This window comes from Lepidochelys olivacea, assembly GCF_965140295.1.
Source record: "Lepidochelys olivacea isolate rLepOli2 genome assembly, chromosome: 4".
NCBI classification, from domain to species: Eukaryota; Metazoa; Chordata; order Testudines; family Cheloniidae; genus Lepidochelys; species Lepidochelys olivacea.
Window position 1 is genome coordinate 66,890,732 of NC_140414.1, and position 21,070 is coordinate 66,911,801.

The 21,070-nt window shown below is 42.1% G+C and overlaps 1 protein-coding gene and 1 long non-coding RNA gene across 3 annotated transcripts in view; one reads left to right on the plus strand and one right to left on the minus strand.

Moving 5' to 3' along the window:
- Positions 1-397: 397 nt before the first annotated feature.
- Positions 398-13,046, minus strand: LOC311520157. 2 transcript variants are annotated; one of them, XR_014711497.1, is made up of 5 exons: positions 12,877-13,046; positions 12,449-12,647; positions 6,911-7,166; positions 1,942-2,064; positions 398-911 (listed from the first exon to the last, which is right to left on the minus strand). It is a non-coding gene; the product is annotated as an uncharacterized lncRNA (long non-coding RNA). The 2 variants fall into 2 exon arrangements; XR_014711498.1 differs by lacking the exon at positions 398-911 and having other exon boundaries at positions 1,449-2,064.
- A 4,391-nt stretch (positions 13,047-17,437) lies between these two features.
- LOC311519445 (uncharacterized protein) overlaps positions 17,438-21,070 on the plus strand; it is a 110,128-nt gene continuing 106,495 nt past the window's right edge. Inside the window, exons 1-2 of the mRNA XM_084625939.1 lie at positions 17,438-17,819; positions 18,820-18,920. Coding sequence (XP_084482065.1) covers positions 17,636-17,819; positions 18,820-18,920 — 285 coding nt within the window. The 5' untranslated portion in view covers positions 17,438-17,635. The remainder of the gene's footprint in view (positions 17,820-18,819; positions 18,921-21,070) is intronic.

Consider the following 21,070-nt stretch of genomic DNA (forward strand, 5'->3'; position numbering starts at 1 on the left):
CAAAGCACTTAGGTGTTCCAGTCCTCAGCATTGCAGGACCCACTTTTTAGGTGCCCTGCCCCCGAGTAGAATTCACAGCCCCAGGTTAGGTATCCAGGCTTCCTATACAATGCATGGGGAAAGATTGGTGCTTAAAGAAGGAATCCTCAAAAGCCAGCAATTTAGCAGGGTGCCATCTAAGATAACCAGTGGGCAATGCCAGCCAAAGGTAGTTAGGTGATTAACTCCGGGCCAGAGGGAATTGCCTATCTCTGCTTGAGATTCACAGGCTTGTGCCCTCTCCTGGAGTTAGGCATAGAAGCCAGGTCAGCCCTTTCTCATGAAAAACCACAGAAAGAATGAACCTCTCTATGGCCAATAGCCGACTGGTTCGGGCACTCGCCTAGGGGACGTGTTTTCAATATTCATAGAAGCAAGGACATGAGTTTTGTCTCTCACATCCCAGATGAGTGCCCTAGCTATTGGGTATTCTGGGACACACACTCATATCAGGTAGCCCCCAAAATTCCCAGTCAGGTTGCCCTCAGCTGTCTTTTGTGTGCGGCCTGTTTGGGCCCCACAGATGAGACAGGCAGGGGAACGCCTAATTTAAGACTCTTGCCAGGGCTTAGGTGTGAGCTAAAGCATGGAGTGGCTTGGGGGCATCAGGGTTTAGGTGGTTTTGCACATGCCCACCAGCAGAAACTTAGATGCCCAGGGGTCTTTACTGGTGGAAATTTAGGCACTTACAGAGTTTAGGCAGTTCCAGGATGTGTGGCACCTGAGCAGGGATTTTGAAGCTCTTGATGTTGCTTAAATGTTAGACCTAGGCACCTAACATGGCAGGTAGGCTCCTAAGTCCTTTGTTGATCTACCCCTTCCTGTATAACCAGCAGCAAGCCATTTCACTGCTCTGTGCCTCAGTTTCCAATCTGTAAAATAGGGATAATAATATAGCTATTTTACACTCTTTGCTTATCTCTTCTATTAGGATTGTAAATCTTATGTTAGAAGGACTGTCTCTCACTATGTTTTTGTACAGTGCTTAGCATTCTGGGGCCCTTATCTTGGCTGTGGCCTCTAGGTACAATTATTAATTGACTAGTTGATGAGAGGCAATGTGGCCCATTCAGCTGGGACTTAGGAGTTCTGGGTTCTATATCTAGCTCTGCTACTGGCCTACTATTTGACCTTGGGCAACTCACTTCACCTCTTTGCACCTCAGTAAAATGGGGATAATGACACTTACCTTCTTTGAGACATGCTTCAAGATCTATGGACAAATTATGCTAGATATCAGTGCTAATATGCTCCAAAACATGAGGGTTTATAGCCTTTATATTTTTATCCTATCTAATATAACTGTAGGCAGGTAAATATCAAATCTTGTTTGTATCCTGATAAAGTTTTATGTATTGATGATGTATTTTACATTGGTCTTGCCCAGCATGGATCCTACCATACACAAAAATTAGCAGGGAATACATAAATAATATAATATATAAATCCATGATACCATCAATCAAGCTGAGAGGGACATCAACAAGATGGTATAAAAGTTGTGTACATAGGTGGGGGGGGGATCATCTTTCTAGGGGTTGCACTGAAATTCAATTAGAGTTGGGAGCCTAACTCCCTTGGGCTCATTTGAAAATGCCAGCCAAGTGACTGGCAGCTCTCGCTTCCAAAGAATGGCATTAGCCATCTTCATCAATAATTGACTCTGCTGGCTTTAATAAGTTATGAAAGATATGGCTCCAGCTTATAGTTAATTTGTTCTGTTCTCTAGACGCCTAAAGTTGTGTAAATAAAAATGGGTAAAAGCCAAGCAGGACTTATGTATTCCCCTACCACCTCACTGGCACTGTTCACACAGAAATGGTCAAGCAGACAACAGCTATGGTATATGAATATGAATCTTGCCTATAATACGTTCCATTTGTCTTGCAGTGAGTCTCCTACCATTACTGCTCCAACATGCTCCCTTGCTGCTTCATCAGGTGCACATCATTTGTAAGCCATGGTGATCTCCTGGAATGAGACTAATGCAGGGTCCAGGGGCATCTAGAAAGCACTGTTTCAATGCTTGCAGACAACACAGATTACAATGTTTCCATTAGACTGAACAGAGTGGTTCAATGCCTAGGCAGTATAAACTGAAAACACCTATGAAAAGTAACTGGACTAACTTGAGTCATAACTGTGCACTCACAAACGGACTTGATGACAGGAGAAGCCTCCTGACCCATATCTCCTCCTGCTCAAGCTCTATCTGTATGATGGGTGAGCCATATAACAAACTATAGATATATTCTGTACTTTGTCAGGACTAGAGAAAGTGCCCTTCTCTCCTCCACAGAAGGGATTTTATCCAGGCTTGAGGCCCCCAAAGGAGCCATTAGTGACAAGCGTGTGGGAGGAGTTATTTATTCTATGCAGAAGTTTCAGGGTTCAGAAAAAAATATTGAGTCTCGATTGGTGATGATAACTACTAGTACCCCTTGGGGGTATAGGTATTATTTCCAGAACATTTGGCTTGAAAATGGTTTTGAGGGTAATGCAATAATTCTTAATGAAGTAACTAGCCTCTGCTACCCTTACTAAGGAACCATCCACTGCTAAGAGTTTGACTGTCATAGATAATAGGTAAGTTGGGTTCTGCACATGATATCACAAGAACTAGCACAGAATATTTGGGAACCAAATTTGTGGTGAGTTGCTTGTATTATACAACTGTGATATTATTAGGTCTATGGAGTTAAAATGGATGGAGAGAACAACTGGCCCATCTGTATAATTATTGTCAAGTATCGCTTTCATTTTTAAATGTTGCTATTTTCCATCCCCAACTAGCACCTAGTTTCCCTCTCAACAGGAGCTTCAGGTTTTATACCTCATGAAATATACATCCTTTCTGTGCTTTGCAACTGTTTCTGTGGTCATGATCTAGCCCAATGGGAATTAGGTGCCTAAATATGGTTGAGGATCTGGATCTAACTCTATTGTATCTCCACTTCCTACACTCTCCTCTTGAGCTTTCATTTTGCATAAACCTGGAAATTATTTATTCCTGGCTTTCTGCTGGCTCCAAACTTGAAAATGAGATGTGTTCTTAGCATAAAGGATTTATGGTGTTTTACTCCCTCCCTAAAGAGACACTTTCTTTGTGTTACTTGTGGCCCCAGCAGAGTTAATCCATTTATAAACTGAATGTTCTCTTAGAGAATGGATGATTCATGTTTTTGGAGATCTATTTGTGCTCTACTATGTGTCCAATTTAACTTGCCTATATCGATTTTTGAGCAGTTTTACCTTTCCTGTGGTTTATTTACTGATTTGCCAAGAAATGATGAATGATTAATGTAATGCAGACAGAAGGAAGATTTCTTAAATTCAGTTTACTTTTGCCATGGAGTTTATTTTTTGAGCAAAGGTGAATCAGTATGTAGTTAAAGGAGGATTGCTAATCTAGTTCAATACTTATTAATCAGATAAGGTGACAGACAGAATTTGGGTACATTTGTTATGCAAACACAGCTTTAATTCAATTGTGAGGCTTTTTTCTTGTGTGTGTGTTTTGTCAAAGGATCATTGGAAAGCTATCCAACACTTTCCTGTTATTGGTGATAAATCCTTATGTTCAGAAGAACAAAATAAAACCATGAACCGTGTCTATGACTGTGAAATAGTTGCTAATATCTAGAACATTATTTTAATTTCTTTTGGGAATAATTAAACTAGCTTCTACTTATCTATCTCTCTTAGATTTTTTTACATAGCATTTATCGCTGTAGTATCTAATCATTGCTGCACTCATCACATTACAAAAGGCCTATTTGTAGCTTCCTACCAAACATAAAAGCAAATATACTTAAGTGGGCACATATTAATGTGCAGAAGCAGTATTATTTTATGCCCACATTTTGGGGTAGATTCTGATTTCACACTCATGTAAATCCAGACTAAGTGCACTCAGATTAAATCAGTGTAGTTATTTCAGAGTCACATTGTTGTAATGGATACCAGAATCTGGCCCTTTGATTGGCAAACCTTGCCTCTGACCCCACAACCACTCAACAATATACATGATTCCTGCTTGAAGCACAAATAATTTGTACTAATAAGGGTGCATAAGTCCCAAGTCAAAGTTACTACATGGCAGAATTGGATACCTGTGTAGACTGGTAATAGGGACAAGAAGTAAAGATGATTTTAAAAATTAATTGACTGTCATTTAAGTACTGCATAATAGCAAAGCTGAGTCAGGGTATTACAGACCTATTTATTTGAACTGTTACAGTACTTTGTTTATAAATAGCGATTTAAAAGTGTGGTGTTTGGATGTTGCTTGTAATTATTAGAATTGGGAGCACTGGCTGTTGGGAGTCTGAAAGGACAGGAAACAGGAAGGAGTGGGGAGGAGTTGAGAGGCGGTGAGAGCTACAGAGGGTGCAGCAGCAGCTTGGTAAAGAGGTTTCCACTTTGAAAATAAAGTCCTGTTAAAGCTTGTTAGTACCTTGCCTGGTTGATACAACATTTTGGCAATGAGGATGGATCTTCTGCCTCTGAAACCACCTGCACCCTTTCTGCAAAGCCCAGGTGAGCCTCCAATTGCTTTTACTACCTGGATCCATATGTTTGAGACTTATCTGCTTGCAATCAGTGCTACAGAGATTTCTGAAGTAAGAAAGAAAGAACTGCTAATCCACTGCCTTGGGGCAGAAGGGCAGCGTATATTTTACACTTTTCCCCTTGCAGATGATAAATATGAGACTGCACGCACTGCATTAAAGATTTTTTTGTGCCAAAAGTTGATGTAGTAGCTAATTGCTACAGATTTCACCAGCGTGAGCAGAAACCAGGAGAAACTATAATGCAGTATATTGCTTCCCTGGGGAGTCTGATTGTAAGTTGTGACTTTGGGAACATGGCAGATGAGATGATTAGAGACCAGCTCATTGAGAAAACAACCATGCTTCATGTAAGAGAACGCTTACTTCTAGAACCACAACTTACACTAGAAAAAGCAATAACCATTACTACTCAGATTGAGTCAGCTAAAGCTGAAGCCAAAATAATGAGCATGGATACAGGAGGCACAGTCCAGGCTGTGACTCCTTTGCAGAAAAGTTCACTACCACTGCAGACACACAATTGCAAGAGGAAAACTAATGAAAAATGACCGAATCAGCAAATTCAAAATACAGTAAAAGTATGCTTTTGCTGTAGATCCCCACAACACCTTGCAAGCTACACAGGATGTCCGGCAAAAGTAGCTCAGTGCAATCATTGCAAAAAGATTGGACATTTTGCTAAATAACGTATCTTGCAGTAGCCAGTTCAATCAACAGGTGCATGCTGTTACAATACCAGATGTTACTGTGCTGAGTGTGGACAAAATCACTACTGCACATATTCCAGAACAGATAAAGTGCACTGTAAACATTTCCTCCATACCCTCAGGCAAACCACACTCTATTCAGCTAATGTTGGACACTGGCTCAGCGGTATCTATACTACCTGATTCCATCTATCTGCCTTACTTTAAAGATGTGCCTCTTACTGAACCCAAACTTCACTTGTTGTGCTATTTGAAAAACCATATTTCTGCCTGCCAGTTATAGTTACTTTTGGTGATTGCTGTGTAACTGCAGAGTTCTACATTGTCCACAAAGGCACTCCTATCCTTGGCAGAGATTTATTGGCTGCTTTAAATCTCAGGGTAGTTAATGGATGAATTGATCTTCCTCAGCAAAGCACTTTTGCAGTACATACACCAGTTTCAGCTGGGACCCAACACCAGGTTGAGGAGAAACTCGGCTGTGCTTATGAGTTTCTGCATAAAGTTAAAATGCGGAATAATGTGATGCCTGTACGACAGAAGTTATGGCGCTTACCATTTTCAGAGAGGGGAGCTGTTTCAGAGGAACTTAGAAAACTTGTTCAAAAGGACATTATTGAAGAGATCAACTCCTTGGAATGGGTTTCACCTACAGTAGTGACACAGAAGAAGAGTGGAGGCATTTGCCTTTGTGTGGACTTAAGGGAGCCAAATAAAGCAATTGTGATTGACAGCCATCCTCTTCCTCACATAGAAGAAGTATTTGCAGAACTCTGTGGAGCTAAGATGTTTTCTACTCTTGATTTGCAGAGTGCATACCACCAGCTTATGTTGCATGAAGATAGCAGAGACCTCACAGCATTTATTACACAAGAGGGACTATTTCATTTGAAATGTGTTCCATACAGTCTCGCATCTGCCCCAAGTGCCTTTCAAAAAATGATGTCATTGATTCTGAAGAATCAACATGGAGTTCAGTGCTATCTGGATGATATTATGGTGTTTGAAAATACTTCTGAGGAGCAAGACAATAACCTGCTGTCTGTACTAAACTGCATCAGCACAGCAGGCCTCCAGCTCAATAGGTCCAAATGCAAATTTAGACAAACTGAACTCTCCTTTCTGGGGCATACAATTTCACAGGCTGGACTAAAACCTGATCCAGATCATATCCTGGCAATTTCAAATGCTCCTCCTCCAACAGATTTGCAAACCTTATGCTCCTTCTTGGGTCTTACCTCCAGGTATGCAAAATTCATTCCCAATTATGCTTCTGTCATTGAACCGTTATGGGAATTACTATGGAGAAGTTCAACCTTAGTGTGGACAATGGATGCACAAGCTAGTTTCGAAATGGTGAAAGACTTGATTGTACATAGTCCAGTACTTGCACTATTCAGTCCTGCATTGCCCACAATTGTAACCACTGATGCTTCTGATTACGGACTTGGGGCTGCTCTCACACAACTGCATGAAGACAACACAGAGAGGACTGTTGCATTTGCTTCAAGTAATGCTGAGAGAAAATATTCTACAGTCAAAAGAGAAGCACTTACTTGTGTCTGGGCTACTGAAAAATGGAGAACTTACCTGTGGGGCCGCACGTTCAAGCTGTGCACAGACCACAGCCCTTTGACGACGTTGCTCACCTCGAAAGGACTCGGAAGAGCAGGATACCATATTGCTCGATGGTCTGCAAGACTACTCTCTTTCAATTATGAACTGGAATATAAGCCTGGAAACCAAAATGTGGTCGCTGATTGCTTTTCTCGCCTGCCTTTGCCTTCACCAGATGGTCCACCGGAGGATGAGGATGTAGTGGTTGTGCTTATTACAAGCACTCTCGCTGCAGTTACAAGAGAACAATTTCAAATTTGTTCAGCGTGTCCAATTCAACAAAAATTACGGGAATTTCTGACAAACACATGGCCCAGTCACCCTAAAAACCTTGACCCAGTTTTGCTGCCTTATTTTAGAGTTCGGAATGAACTTTCTTTGTTTGATGGCTGTGTGCTACGAGGTACACACCGGCTCCTTGTGCCAGAAGAATTACAGTCAAAACTCATACACCTGGCACATGATTGTCAGAACTGTCAGAACCAAACAACTACTATGGGATCTGTATTGGTGGCCAGGGATGGACTCTCAGACTGAAGCACTCATAAAATCCTGGGTCACTTACCAAATAAATTCACAGCTCCTTTTAAAATCACAGAGAAGAAGGGACTTTACACCTATTGACTTTCTGATGGGCAGGTATGGAATGCTTCTTATCTTGCACCTGCCTATGCACCAAGAGGAGATTATGGCAACACCCAGGCTGCACTGGATGACTTCACCATAGTACCAACACAACAAGACATTGCACTGGAACTGGGGCTTGAGAGATGGCCTGTCAGACCCAGATGACCACCTGCCTGGACTAGAGACTATGTTATGTAGTATCTACAGTGTTTTCAGTGTAATATTTCTGCCAACAATATAGTGACTTGTTTCATATTTGTTCCTGTGGTTAGAACAATAATGTTTATTTTAATTGGGAGAGTTTCTTAAGAGAGGAGGGAATGTGGTGTTCAGATGTTGCTTGTAATTATTAGAACTGGGAGCACTGGCTGTTGGGAGTCTGAAAGGTCAGGAAACAGGAAGGAGTGGGGAGGAGTTGAGAGGCATGGAGAGAGCTACAGAGGGTGTAGCAGCAGCTTGGTAAAGAGGTTTCCACTTTGAAAATAAAGTCCTGTTGAAGCTTGTTAGTATCTTGCCTGGTTGATACAACAAAAAGTGAAAATGAAAAAAGTTTCCTGAGTCACTTCACCAATGTACCCTTTCTGTTTCAATATGTAAATCAGGGGAAAGCAGTAAAAAGCAACATTTCCTTGCCAATTCAATAGTCCATTCCCTGCAGAAGACATGCTGCCCCATGTCTCCTGAAATAAAATATGTGAAATATTTGTGAATCAGCAAATAACTGTTAGCATGGCTCCATGGGTGATGTCAAATGTTTCTCTTTCTTACTAATAAGAAACTGTTACCTCCCTTTATGTTACAAATAGACATTGACTGCATGGCATATGTGCCCTTCCATTCAAACTCAGATAGGAAATTTATGTCTGAAATAAAATTTTTAAAAGTGTGAAACTTCTTAGCTTAATGCCATTGGACAGCTTCTGTTTGGTCCATTTTTAAAGAGTTTATAATACATTTAGCTGCATATACCTAAGTTACAAAAATTACTAGTTAAAGATATTTTCAAATCTCTTAAGACTATATCTATATCTATATATTCACTGAAATCAAGGATCAGAGCCTAAGGGTTGTATCACCATCTGTGGAAGCAAATCTAAGTGCCATTAACAGGAATTCCATCATGAACTAATCATAAATATCATCACACTTTGCAAGATCTATGGATTCTACGCATGCTTCTCACAACATGTGGTGTACCTCCTCCAGTACCCTAAATGTCTCAATAAAAACTATGTGGGCAAAGCCAGATAATCACTACTTAATTGAATGAACTGTCACAGAAAAGTTATAAAGGACAAAAACACCATATAACATGTGGGAACACTTTTCACAAAATGATCGTGCCATATTTGCCCTCAGTGCTCATTCTTAATGAAACCTGAATAAAACCTTCACAACACTACCCTGGGAGCTTAAATTCATAACTTTGCTAGACACTTAAAATCATGGTCTTAATAAAGACACTAGATCTATTGGTTTTTTACAACAATCTGTAACTCACTCAATCACCTATTTTTGTCCCATGACTGCAGAGGTGTTAACAGACCACTCATAGGCACCAACTCTGTGGGTGCTCCAGGGCTGGAGTACCCACGGGCAAAAAATGGTGGGTGCTGAGCACCCACCGGCAGCCCCCCATCAGGTCCCACACACCCCTTAGCATCTCCTGCGCAACGGTGGGTCCCGTGGATCAGTACCTCCCCATCCTGCACCTCCCGCCCGCCATGATCAACTGTTTCATGGTGTGCAGGAGTCTCTGGAGGGGAGGAGCAAGGATGCGGCATGCTCAGGGGATGGGGTGGAATGGGGCAGGAAGAGGTGGGGCGGGAGTGGGGCCTTGGGGGAAGATGTGGAGTGAGGGCAAGGCCTGAGGCAGAGCCGGGGGTCAAGCACCCCCCGGCATATTGGAAAGTTGGTGTTTGTGAGACCACTTCACCTTGAATGGTCCCTTAGAACAGGGGGTTTTAACCTTTTTCTTTCTGAGCCCCCCTGAACATGCTATAAAAACCCCAAAGCCCACCTATGTCACAATAACTACTTTTCAGCATATACAAGTCAGGGCTGATGTTAGGGGGTAGCAAGCAGGGCAATTGCCTGGGGCCTCATGCCACAGGGGCCCCTGGAAAGCTACATTGCTCAGGCTTCAGCTTCAGCCCTGGGTGGAAGAGTGCAGGGCCTGGGCTCCAACCCCACGTGGAAGGGCTTCGGGCCTTTGGCTTTCTGGCCTGGCCCTGCTTGGCAGTCCCCCTGAAACCTGCTCGCGGCCCCCCCAGAGGACCTCAGACCCCTGGTTGAGAACCACTGCCTTAGAATATGTGTTAACTACTTATGGTAAACAATCTGTTCCAGTTTGTATTTAGCTGTGATGCTGAGTAAGTTTCCCAGACATGAAGAAGAGCTCTGTGTAAGCTTGAAAGCTTGTCTCTCTCACCACCAGAAGTTGGTCCAATAAAAGATAGTACCCTACACACCTTGTCCATCATGAACTAAGGACAGTACTGGCATGGATTGTTTTAATTTTTGTTTGAGAAGAGCAAACAAGCAGAAAGTGTAGGTGTATCTCTGCCCTACAAGGACAGCACAGCTTACACAGCAAAAGCACTGCCAGTTTAGACAATTCTGTGAATGTGGATCTGCCTGTGGGCAATGTTCCCATATCCGTTCTCTGATAAATACATTTACAGTTTAAATCAGGCAGGGTCTGTCTCCAATCCATATATTTATTTCAATGTCTATTTATATCTAAAAAATTGATAATCTTGTCGTTTAGAGTGCTGACAGCAGACTCAACACTAAGTTGTTGCCTGTCTGAGATAGCTTCTACATCTTCTCCCTGGGGAAAGAGGATGGAAGGATTCAGGTAGCAGCAGCTCCTATGACCCTGAGACCCTTCTAGTCTCTGCTCTCATATTCAACCACTGCATATTGACACACAGAAAACCACCATGGAACTGAGCTCCATGATGTGCAATGGGTGTGCCCCTCAGTGTTGACCTCCAAAAACATTGTCCCCCTTTGGCAGTGCAAGCACATCAATTATGTTATCAAGGATGGAATCCTCTGCAGCCAGAGAGGTAGGAGTAGGTTTGCTCCTAACTCAATTTTACCTGTGCAATGCCCCTTGAAGTCAACTAAAGTCAATGAAGTTGCCCTGGTGTAAGTCAGGTCAGAATTTGGCCCACAATCTATGTCTGGACTCACTTGCCTTTTCCTGCATACTACAGAACTACAGTTTCTCTGCAGAGTATGTTTTGAAAATTGTACAGAGTTACATAACAGGCCCTTAAAGAGTACCTACAATTTTTTGGAAGAAGATTATAAAGATTTCTACATGCCCAGTCCTGTACTCCTTCAATGACCAATACTCCTTTTGACATTAAAAAGTATTAGAAGTACAATTTTCAGAAGCAGCTAATGGTTTAAGAGCCTGAAAATCAATGGGGCTTAAGCTCCTAAATTACTAAAGTACTTTTGCAAATTTTATCCTAAAGGCATAAAAGAACTTAGGAACAGGTTTTTAATAACATGATGATTTGAAGGAATTATCAATCTTTTGAAAAGTCTCCTCATATTCATTTTTAACCAGTTGCACATTTACATGATAAATAACACTAGTGATTTTGTTTAAGTACCATTCAAATCCCAAGCAATTAAGAGAGGAGATAGCTTTAATAATAATGGAAATGTGATACAAGGCAACAAGAGTAATATAGTTTGTGCTTACAAAAGACTGTATGTTATTATTTTGCTCTGTTATAGCTGGGGTTCGTCTGGGTCACAGAGCATGTGACAATGTTAAATTTGTATATGCTAAAATTCCTAAACACAACAGGATTTGCTGGGAACAACTTGAGCATTAGCATTGAAGTATGCTGCTTTTGGGAGTTTGTGACACAATGTTTTTCTATAAAATGCTGCATTGCAAATTCCAGCTTTTTACTTATTTACAAAGAACAGTTTAGATGGTTGGTTCATTTAGAAGAGGTTAATTTTCAGAGTATCTTCAAAAGAGAGATTACATTGTATACTTTACCTTGAGTAGAAGAGTAGTGAACTCCATTTGTTAAACACAAATGTGCACTAATTTGTAATGATAAGATAAGAAATCAATTCAAATATTTGCTAAATATTTTGTAATTAGCTGAGGCCAGGGTGTACAATAAACAGAACTATAGGTTTGTAGCTATTGATGTAGTACTTTCAGAAAGGAACAGACAGATAATAACACTAATGGCAACATAGCAAAATTTATTACTGGATAGGAGAGTTTGGCTTGTGGAACACTGTGTTACAACATTTTAGCAATTGTGATTTTTAATTGCATGCTAAACAAAAAACCCAGCAAAACATGTTGAAAAGATATTTTCTCATACTTTCTTCAGCAATAAGGAAAACTCACTATCCTATGCCCATACAGGCTCCTCTAGCTTATGCCTGGGGACGAATCATAAACACAGCTACTTCAGGATATTGGGAATGCCAAAGTGAGCTGTGTTCTACCTTTGCTCACTCTCTGACTTGCACTGTGTACTCCTCAGTCATAGCTGAGGATCTGGCTAAGAATTTTGTCCTTAGCTTTACTATCCTCCATTGCAGCATTATCAACCCTGTAATTAGCTGTTTTCCTGATATAATCCAAGCTTCTTAAAGCATAATTTAATCTGATAGTAACATGCTCGTTTCTTGCTCTTTTTTAATTTTTCTGGTTAGAAACAAGAGTTATTGAGCATTAATCTTTTTTGACGGTTTCCAGGAACAGCAAAGACTTGTATCATGAAGCTTGAGGGAACAATTACAACATTTATAAAGAAGAATTTTGAGAATTAAAACTAAAAAATGTTTAGACGAAGAGACAATTTAGCTTGTAAAATTCTGATAATTTACCTCTTGAGGCTTCTTTTCTAGCAAATTAGGAGTACAGAGTTTCTAATCTCTGCAGCGGCCATCAGATAGCTTCTAAATTCTGCAGCAGTCTCTCTGGAATTTATAAACTCTGTAATATTCCTTGTGAGCTGCTCTTGCAGTCAGTGGAAATGTTTCAGCCAATGTATGACATAGCTTACAGTACCTGCAGACAGGATCTCTGGGGAATGAAATACAGTAGAACCTCAGAGTTATGAACATATAGGGAATGGGAGGTTGCTTGTAACTCTGAAATGTTCACAGCTGAATAAAATGCTATGGTTGTTCTTTCAAACGTTTACAACTGAACATTGATTTAATACAGCTTTGAAACTTTACTATGCAGAAGAAAAATGCTGCTTTTAACCATCTCAATTTAAATGAAACAAACACAGAAATAGTTTCCTTACCCTTGTCAAATCTTTTTTAACTTTCCTCTTTTTTTCAGTAGTTTACCTTTAACACAGTGCTGAACTATATTTGCTCTTTTTTTTTGGTCTCTGCAGCTGCTTGATTGCATACTTCCAGTTCCAGATGAAGTGTGTGGTTGACCGGTCAGTTCATAACTCTGGTGTTTGTAACTCTGAGGTTCTAACTGTTGCTAGTAAAGAGCTTTTATTGTTTATCACTGACTTCAGTGTGGCTCTGGGGTGATGCTGGGGTCTGTCTGTATGAAGCTCATTACAGAACTGGTTCTAAAACTCTAAAAAGAGAACAATAATCTGTGTGTGATAGGTGTCACTGGAAACAAATCTACAAAACAATTTTGAAGTTTTTAGGGTCAACCTGTTTTTGTGTTGTAGACAGAGAATTTAGAATAATTTTCAAACACACACACACACACAAAATGTTTCTTTTATGTTCCCTAATTTGAAACAATGACTTTTCCCCCAAAGAATTCTCTGACATAAACATTAGGCCAGCAAAATGTGAGGCCAAAAGGCATTTTTTTCTCTCTCAAATTTTAGGGGAAAGGGGAGGAGGTTCAAAATCAGGCTAAGAATAGTAAGTGTTTTATAAACTGTCACAGTAGCCACCGGAGTCAGTGGTGACTGGTCCCTGGCATATAACAGGTTATTATCACCTTTTGTAAGCTGGCCCTCATGTGACTATGGCTTGGAAATAAAGATATTTCTATCTACGTATATCTTATTAGCTACCCTATGTATCAGACCATTACTACATTAACTTAACTACACAGTCACTACTGGACTTCAGTAATAACCATATAGTGCCATCTAATGTCCTGTATGTGCAATTTTACTTTTTCAAGTCTGTATTAGCAAAAAGAAAAGGAGTACTTGTGGCACCTTAGAGACTAACCAATTTATTTGAGCATAAGCTTTCGTGAGCTACAGTTCACTTCATCAGATTAGGTGATTCACATAAAAAACCAAACCCGAAAGGCATGATTCACCAAAATGAGCTCTTTATGCAGGGCTACTATCTAGTGAATAGGCACTGAACTGGGAATCAGGACACCAATATTTTATTTCTAGCCCTGCCGCAGACTTGCTGTGTGGCCTTAAGCAAGTCACTTCACCTCTCTATATCTCTGTTTCCCCTCCCACTGCGTTCACTTTTCTGTTTTGATTGTAAGCCCTTTAGTAAAGCATCTGTTATTATGTATTTGTACTCAGATACTACAGTGATGGACAGCAGTATAACACTCAAAGATAGACGGATCTAGCACAGTGGGGCCCAGATCTCAGCTAAGGCCTTAGGTGCTACTGGAATACAAATACATTAATACATAAATAATAATAATACTAAGGGCTGGCTCTAGTTCTGCAGCTCTAAGCAAACTGGCAAATGACTGCCCTTAATATCCCACACCCTCTGACTCTTTTGTTGCCCCTATCATTTAGGTATCCTATGTCACCGCTTCTTCTGGTTGTAAAAAAAGAGCCTGTCCTTTGTAAATGTATATACTTTTTAAACTCAATTTTAATTACCATAAAACCAAAAAAAAATGCAGCCCTCCACTCAAGTTAAATGAAGTAGATGAATTCATAGACTATTGTAAGGGATTAAGTGCTTGGTTTAGCTTTAGCACATGCAGACCTCTAGGTGGCCTACCCATGCATAAGGTATGACAAAAGAAGACCTAACCAATTAGAAAAGACCTGTGGACAATCACTGTAAAAATCTATGGTATGACAGTATTTGAGGGCAGTTACAAGAATAAGTGAGGCACCCTCTGTCTCTCTGGAATCTAAGTGAATCCCCTATGCAGAACATCAAAGTAAGTTAATTCATGTTTATGCTTAACTCTGCCAAGCAATACATACATTTGCCTGATTATATACCAGTTATATCACAAATTACAATTGGTGTTGACTCGAACAACTGACATTTATTGGCGTGATGAAGCTACTTCTTTTTGTGACCAGATAATTATTTTGCAGTGTTAGGCCAGGATCATGGATGTAATAGGTGGTGCAACACAGCCATCTACTGGCCATCCTAGTAAAATTATTTTTACTCAACACCATCAGTTAGTTTGAGTAGTGTGCCTTTTAAATTCAGGAAATAAACTTTCTTGGTGTGAAATCCTAGGCTCACTGAGGTCAATCGGAGTTTTGCCATTGATTTAATTGGAGCCAGGATTTTATTCTGGTACTTCCATAGTATACGAATGTATACAGTTTTATACTAGTAACTGAGATTTGTCTTGGATATTTCTCAACCACAGACATGAATAAGGTTGCAGTGGAGGAACACTATTAGATCCTCACCTGATTATAAAAAGAATGAGGAGTACTTGTGGCATCCTAGAGACTAACAAATTTATCTGGGCATAAGCTTTCGTGGGCTAAAACCCACTTCAATAAATTTGTTAGTCTCTAAGGTGCCACTGGTACTCCTCGCTCTTTTTGCTGATACAGACTAACATGGCTACCACTCTGAAACCTGTCAGCTGATTATGATTGTGTTATGTATTATTATGATTATCCTCAGTTGATTATGATTTTTGTTGCTCCTCTATGGACTTTCTGCAACTTGTCCACATCTTTCCTGAAATGTGGCATCCAGAACTGGACACAATACTCCAGTTGAGGCCTAATCACTGTGGTATCAAGTGACTCAGTCACGTCTAGCAGAATGAGTACTGTTTATAAGTGCTGTTGATGGATACTGTCATTGCCTGATGCCTGATTGACAAGGATTCAGAACACTGGCAGTCAATACATGGCACTGGAGATTCCCCCCGCCTCCCTCCCTCTGCCAGCTTCTCCATTAGCTTACATACAGAAGTGTGTGCGTGTCCGGGTGGAGGGAGCGTCAATAAAGGGTCAAATTCAGACCTGATGTAAGCAGGTGCAAATCCACTGACTGCATTAGGCTTGTACCCAATTACATGACGTGTGAACTTGGCCTGAAATGTTTTATGAAGTGCAGCCAGAGTTTTATTTAAATTGGATTTTTTAAATTTTATTTGCACTATAAGTTTTTCTTTTTAAAACTAACTATTAAAAAAATTAAAACAATTTAAAAAAATTAAAAATCAGATTCAAATTAAAAAAATAATTAATCCCCATTTAATAAATCATTTCATTGTAAATATGAAACATATTTTGATTAGAGAAGTTTATGTATCAGAAACATTTAAGGTTGTTTTGTTTAATAAAAATTAATGTTATGTGCTGTTTTGTGTGTTTAATTAAATTCCAGTTGCTATCCTAATGCAGCTTTATACAAATCATGATCAAAAAGTTTATTATCTAGTAAATAAGCAATAGTTTATTCACCATTTTCTAACATACTAAACATGTACAATTAAATAAGAATCTGAAAATATTAAGCTGTATAATTGCTTAAATAAATATATATAGTTATAGCATACCCTCCTAGATAGCAAAATGATGTACAAAATGTAGGGTTTAGGCTCTATTATGTTGTAAACCAACATATTTTTATAATTATATCAAGCAATGAGAATGCACCTTTCTTTAGAACATAACTGACCTACAAATGGAAAACCTGATAAAAATTTATTTAATTTTCACCTGGTGATTTAAATCAATCCACCCTAATTTGAATCAATTAGGACAGAATGTGAGTTATATTAGCTTCTGATTTAAAGAGACACTGTGAAGTAGTTTAGGATCAAAATGTAGGTTTTAAGAATGGTCTTGTGGTCAATACACTGGACTAGGACTTGGGAGCACTGACTGCAATTATTATCTTTGCCACAGGCTTCTTTTGTCACCTTGGGCAAATGACTTTCTCTCTGCCTCAGTTCCCATCTGTCAAACGGGGATAACGATCTACCCCACCTTCACTTTACAGAGTGTTGTTGCCAGGACAAATTGATATATGTTACTTATGTGCTCAGCTATTACATTAATATTGGACAAAAATCAGATTTTTAAAGTAAACATTCATTTTTAATGTTAAAAACTTAACTACACTATTGTGCATGCATAAAAATTATAAAGTAAAGCTAACTGAATAAAAGGGGACTTTGGCTAGTTCCCTTTCATTCTTCACAGTGAGAAATGTTTAGCTGTGCCCCAAAGAATGGTTCCCTGATCACCTTGTGGCATCAGGTGTGTTCATGTACAGGCTTTTTAGAGGAGTAGGAGGGATCATATACGTTAAATACAGACACCACTCCCACCACTTAAAGTAACAACTCGGAGCCAATCTCAACCCTGCTCGTTCTGCTTGCCCCTTGCATCCTTTTCTCAATCATTGTCTGGCTACAGCTTTTTAAAATTGCGAACTTCTTGGGGCTGTAGCTCTGCCTTTCTATTGCTGTACAGGGCCTAGCACGTTTTGGTGGCTCAATAACAAGCCTACCCTCCTGGTTCTGTCTCTTTGCCCACAGGCTACCGAGGTGACCCGCAGCAGGAGCCAGCGGGTGGGTTGCTGTTTTTCGCACGTGGTGGAAGAGGCCTGGCTGGTGACTTTTCGGCGGAGGGAGGCAGGCACGGCTAATCTGTCACTAGCTCGCGGGGCCCCTAGTGCTGCCAGCCCAGGGCTCTGCCCCGGAGCCAGGGCAGGGCCGGCTCCCCGCGGCCTTGGTGGGGACGGGGCAGCACCGATCGGGCCCGATCCAGCCGCGTGGAGGAGTCGGGAGCCGGATCGGGCCCGGGGCTGAGTCAGCGACGGCCCAGCCCTTCGCCTCCGCCTCCCGCCCCTGCCTCGCCGCCCGGAGCCACCATGAGCTGCGCCGCGCTGCTGGGGCTGAGGGGCGCCGCTGCCCCACGGCTCCTGCGGGCCACAAGCAGCAGCAGCAGCTGCCGCCGCTGGAGCAACCTGGGCGGCGGCTCCTGCGAGCCCCAGGCGGGCGCGGCCGTGCGGGTGGGCTGCGCCGCGGGCTTCTGGGGAGACACGGCGGCCTCAGGTACCGGGGGAGCGGGGCCGGGGAGCGGGCTGGGGAGATGCACCCGCTCCTCCCCCCGCAGCGCGCACCGCGCCGCTCCGCCACACACCGCACGGCCTCCCGGCTGGGGTCGCCCAGAGCGCTGGGGTGGGGTGACAAGCCAGCAAAACAAGCCTCTCGTCACCGGAAGCGGACGGGGCGGGCGGCGCGCGGAATGAGAGCCGCTGCCGCGCCTTGCCCCGCTCGCCGGAGCAAAACTGAGGCAGCCCCAGGAGTGGGAGTGTGTGGAGCCCGCGCTCCGTCAGCTCCCGTCCCGGGCGAGGCGGGCCAGGCGACTCCCCAGCCAGGGAGACGTAAGCTCAGAAAATTGTCGGACCCACTTGATTAGAAGGAGCATTTCTAGTGGCATTGGCAAAGCCAGCACCGGGCCTCATAGAATCATAGCATATCAGGGTAGGAAGGGACCTCAGGAGGTCATCTAGTCCAACCCCTGCTCAAAGCAGGACCAATCCCCCAATTTTTGCCCCAGATCTCTAAGTGGCCCCCTCAAGGATTGAACTCACAACCCTGGGTTTAGCAGGCCAATGCTCCAACCACTGAGCTATTTCACTCCCTACCCCCTTCTGTGTCCTAGGTAGTTCTAGATGTATGGTGTGGTGTTTTGTGTTTGGGCTCTTTGTTTTTTAAAAACAGTTTCCCCTTCCTCCTCAATACATAAATAAAACAGTGATCACAACACTAAGCATCAGCCCCCAAACAACCAAATATGTAGTGTCCCATATTACAGGCACTTGCAGGTGTGAGTGATTTGCTCACACGTTGACTTTAACCCAATTGGTTAAGTGAGTAAAATTGTTTGCAGGATTGGGCCCAAAATCTTAAGTGATCTTTCTATCATTAATATATTGTCTCATACTTTGCAGTAATGTATGTTTTTCTGATTTAGTTTGTCAAAAATGAAACGGCTTTTATTTTAAAATATGACTTCCAACTCAGAGTTACTTAATATCTTTTTGATTAGTTCCTCAGCTTCTCTATGGAGGAAAACTGGATTTTCTGGTTTTTGATTATCTTTCTGAAATTACGATGTCTCTGTTGACCGCTGCAAAAGCCAAATCGCCAGTAAGGAAAGAATTATTTTAATTATGAAATAATAATTCAAGCAATTTCACATGAGAAAAGAATCAAAAGAATTGTATGAATTGTAAGAATTGTAAGAATTGCTGGTTTGATTTAGTTTTCTGCGTTTTACAGTTTGAGCTGTTTGAAATGTTCAAATATCATCACAAAGTGATCAGTATTTTAAAAGTGCTTCAAATCTTTCAAGTTGCTGAGTGATGCAGATGATCACTCAGTTGCTGAGTGATGAGTTGGCTGGAAAGCATTATCACACAAACATTAAGATTTTAAAATAAATCAGACCCAATCCAGCCAATGGCTCCTGGGACTACTTGCATGAATAAGAATCTGTAGGAGTAGTTACTTAGTATTTACATAGGAAAATGTTGATAGTCTACAGTGCAAACGTTTAGTCTTGATTATTTTAATGTGAGATGACAGCCGGCAGATCTGATTTGATTGACTAAACATAAAATCTTACTACTAAGAAATACCAGCAATATAGCTCTATTAGAAAGATACTGTTAATTGAAATACCAACATATTGGAAGATCAGAGTGTTATTTACTCTTGGAGGAATTCTGTACCACTGTGTATGCACAGAATTTATGTCCCCTGCAGATTTCTTTGCTTCCCTGCAGAAAAATGGCTTTCTGACGGGGAAGCAAGGGGAAGCCACAAGAGCGGTCATGCGGCCCTCCCCAGCAGTATATTTCGGATGCCCAGGGCAGACGGCAGAGAGGTAAATCATTGTGGGGCAGGGGCCGGGACTGGGGAAGATCTGGCTGGTGGCTCCTATGCTGTGCTGGGCTCAACTGCTAGTCCCGGCGAGGCTGAAGAGGACAGGACTTCCTCTTCCCCTGCATGGCTTCTGGGGCTGGGTCAGACCCACCCCCAGATTTCTCCCCCAGCTACAAGAAGCACTGTGAACTCCCCCCCTTGCTTCCTGTACCCATTGCTCCTCAGCTGCAAGGGGAGGGATCCCTGTACAGGGAGCTGCTCCCCCATCTGCTCTACCCCTGTGCATCCAGACCCTCTCATACCCAGTCCCTCCTCCTGAGCCCCCCACCCCCGATGAGCTCCACTTCCCGTGCACCTGGACCAGCCCAACGAGCCACCCGGATCCCCACCCCACCAAACCCCACCCAGCTGCACCTGGATCTCTGCCCCACTCCCCCAGCATCTGGATGCCCCACTGAGCCTCCCCATACCTAGACCCCCCTGCCGAGCTCTATCCACCCCACACCCAGACTCCCTCCTGCTTAGCCCCAACCACCTTCCCTGGATCCCCCTGCAGAGTCCCATTACCATTGCACCAAGAACCCTCCAACAAGCCCCTGTGCATCCAGAACCCGCCCCCCCCGCACCCAGATTCCCCACTGAGCCGCCCACACCCGGATTGCCCCACACAGAACCCTCTCAACCCACACCTGGAGCCCCCCACACTAAGCCCCTTCACACTTAGATCCTACTTTGTTGAGCCTGCCTACTCATACCTGGTTCACCTGGAATGGAGGGGCAGGACCCTGGGGTATTTCTGGGGCAGGCCCGATCCTTGCAACTGTATCAGGGTTTGGGTGCAGCCTCATTGCTGAGTCCGTGTCCCAGGGTGGTAGCTGCACAGTGATCTTCCACCTCTGTGCAGCCAGTGGCCTGTGCTCCCCAAAGCCATGCTGAAGCCTCCACGTTTATTTGACAAATAAAATTTGCAGAATTTTATAGAATTTTAAAATACTGTGTGCAGAATTTTTATTTTTTTGGTGCAGAATGCCTGCAGGAGTAGTCACTGTAGTTTCTATTATTCATTCTTATTCTGTAAATTATAGTCATGTCTGAAAATAAGATGCACTTTAATATAAACATAGTAATAGTACAATAGCTTCATAAGTTTAATAAACATATTATAACAAAATTTGAGATTCAAATACTTGATCTTGGCTGCTCCAGAGATCGCTGTATTTCAGTGGAGGAGGAAATGATCCCTCACCATTCATATATCAATTTAAGGGTGCAATCTTGAGTGGTACTAAACATCATTAGCCTTTATTATTTCAGCAGTTGGCCAGTCCCTCATAAGGTCAGGCCTATTGAATTCAAAAGGAGTTTTCCCATTATCTTCAGTGGGAGCAGGGCTGAGTCCGTAGGCCTTGATC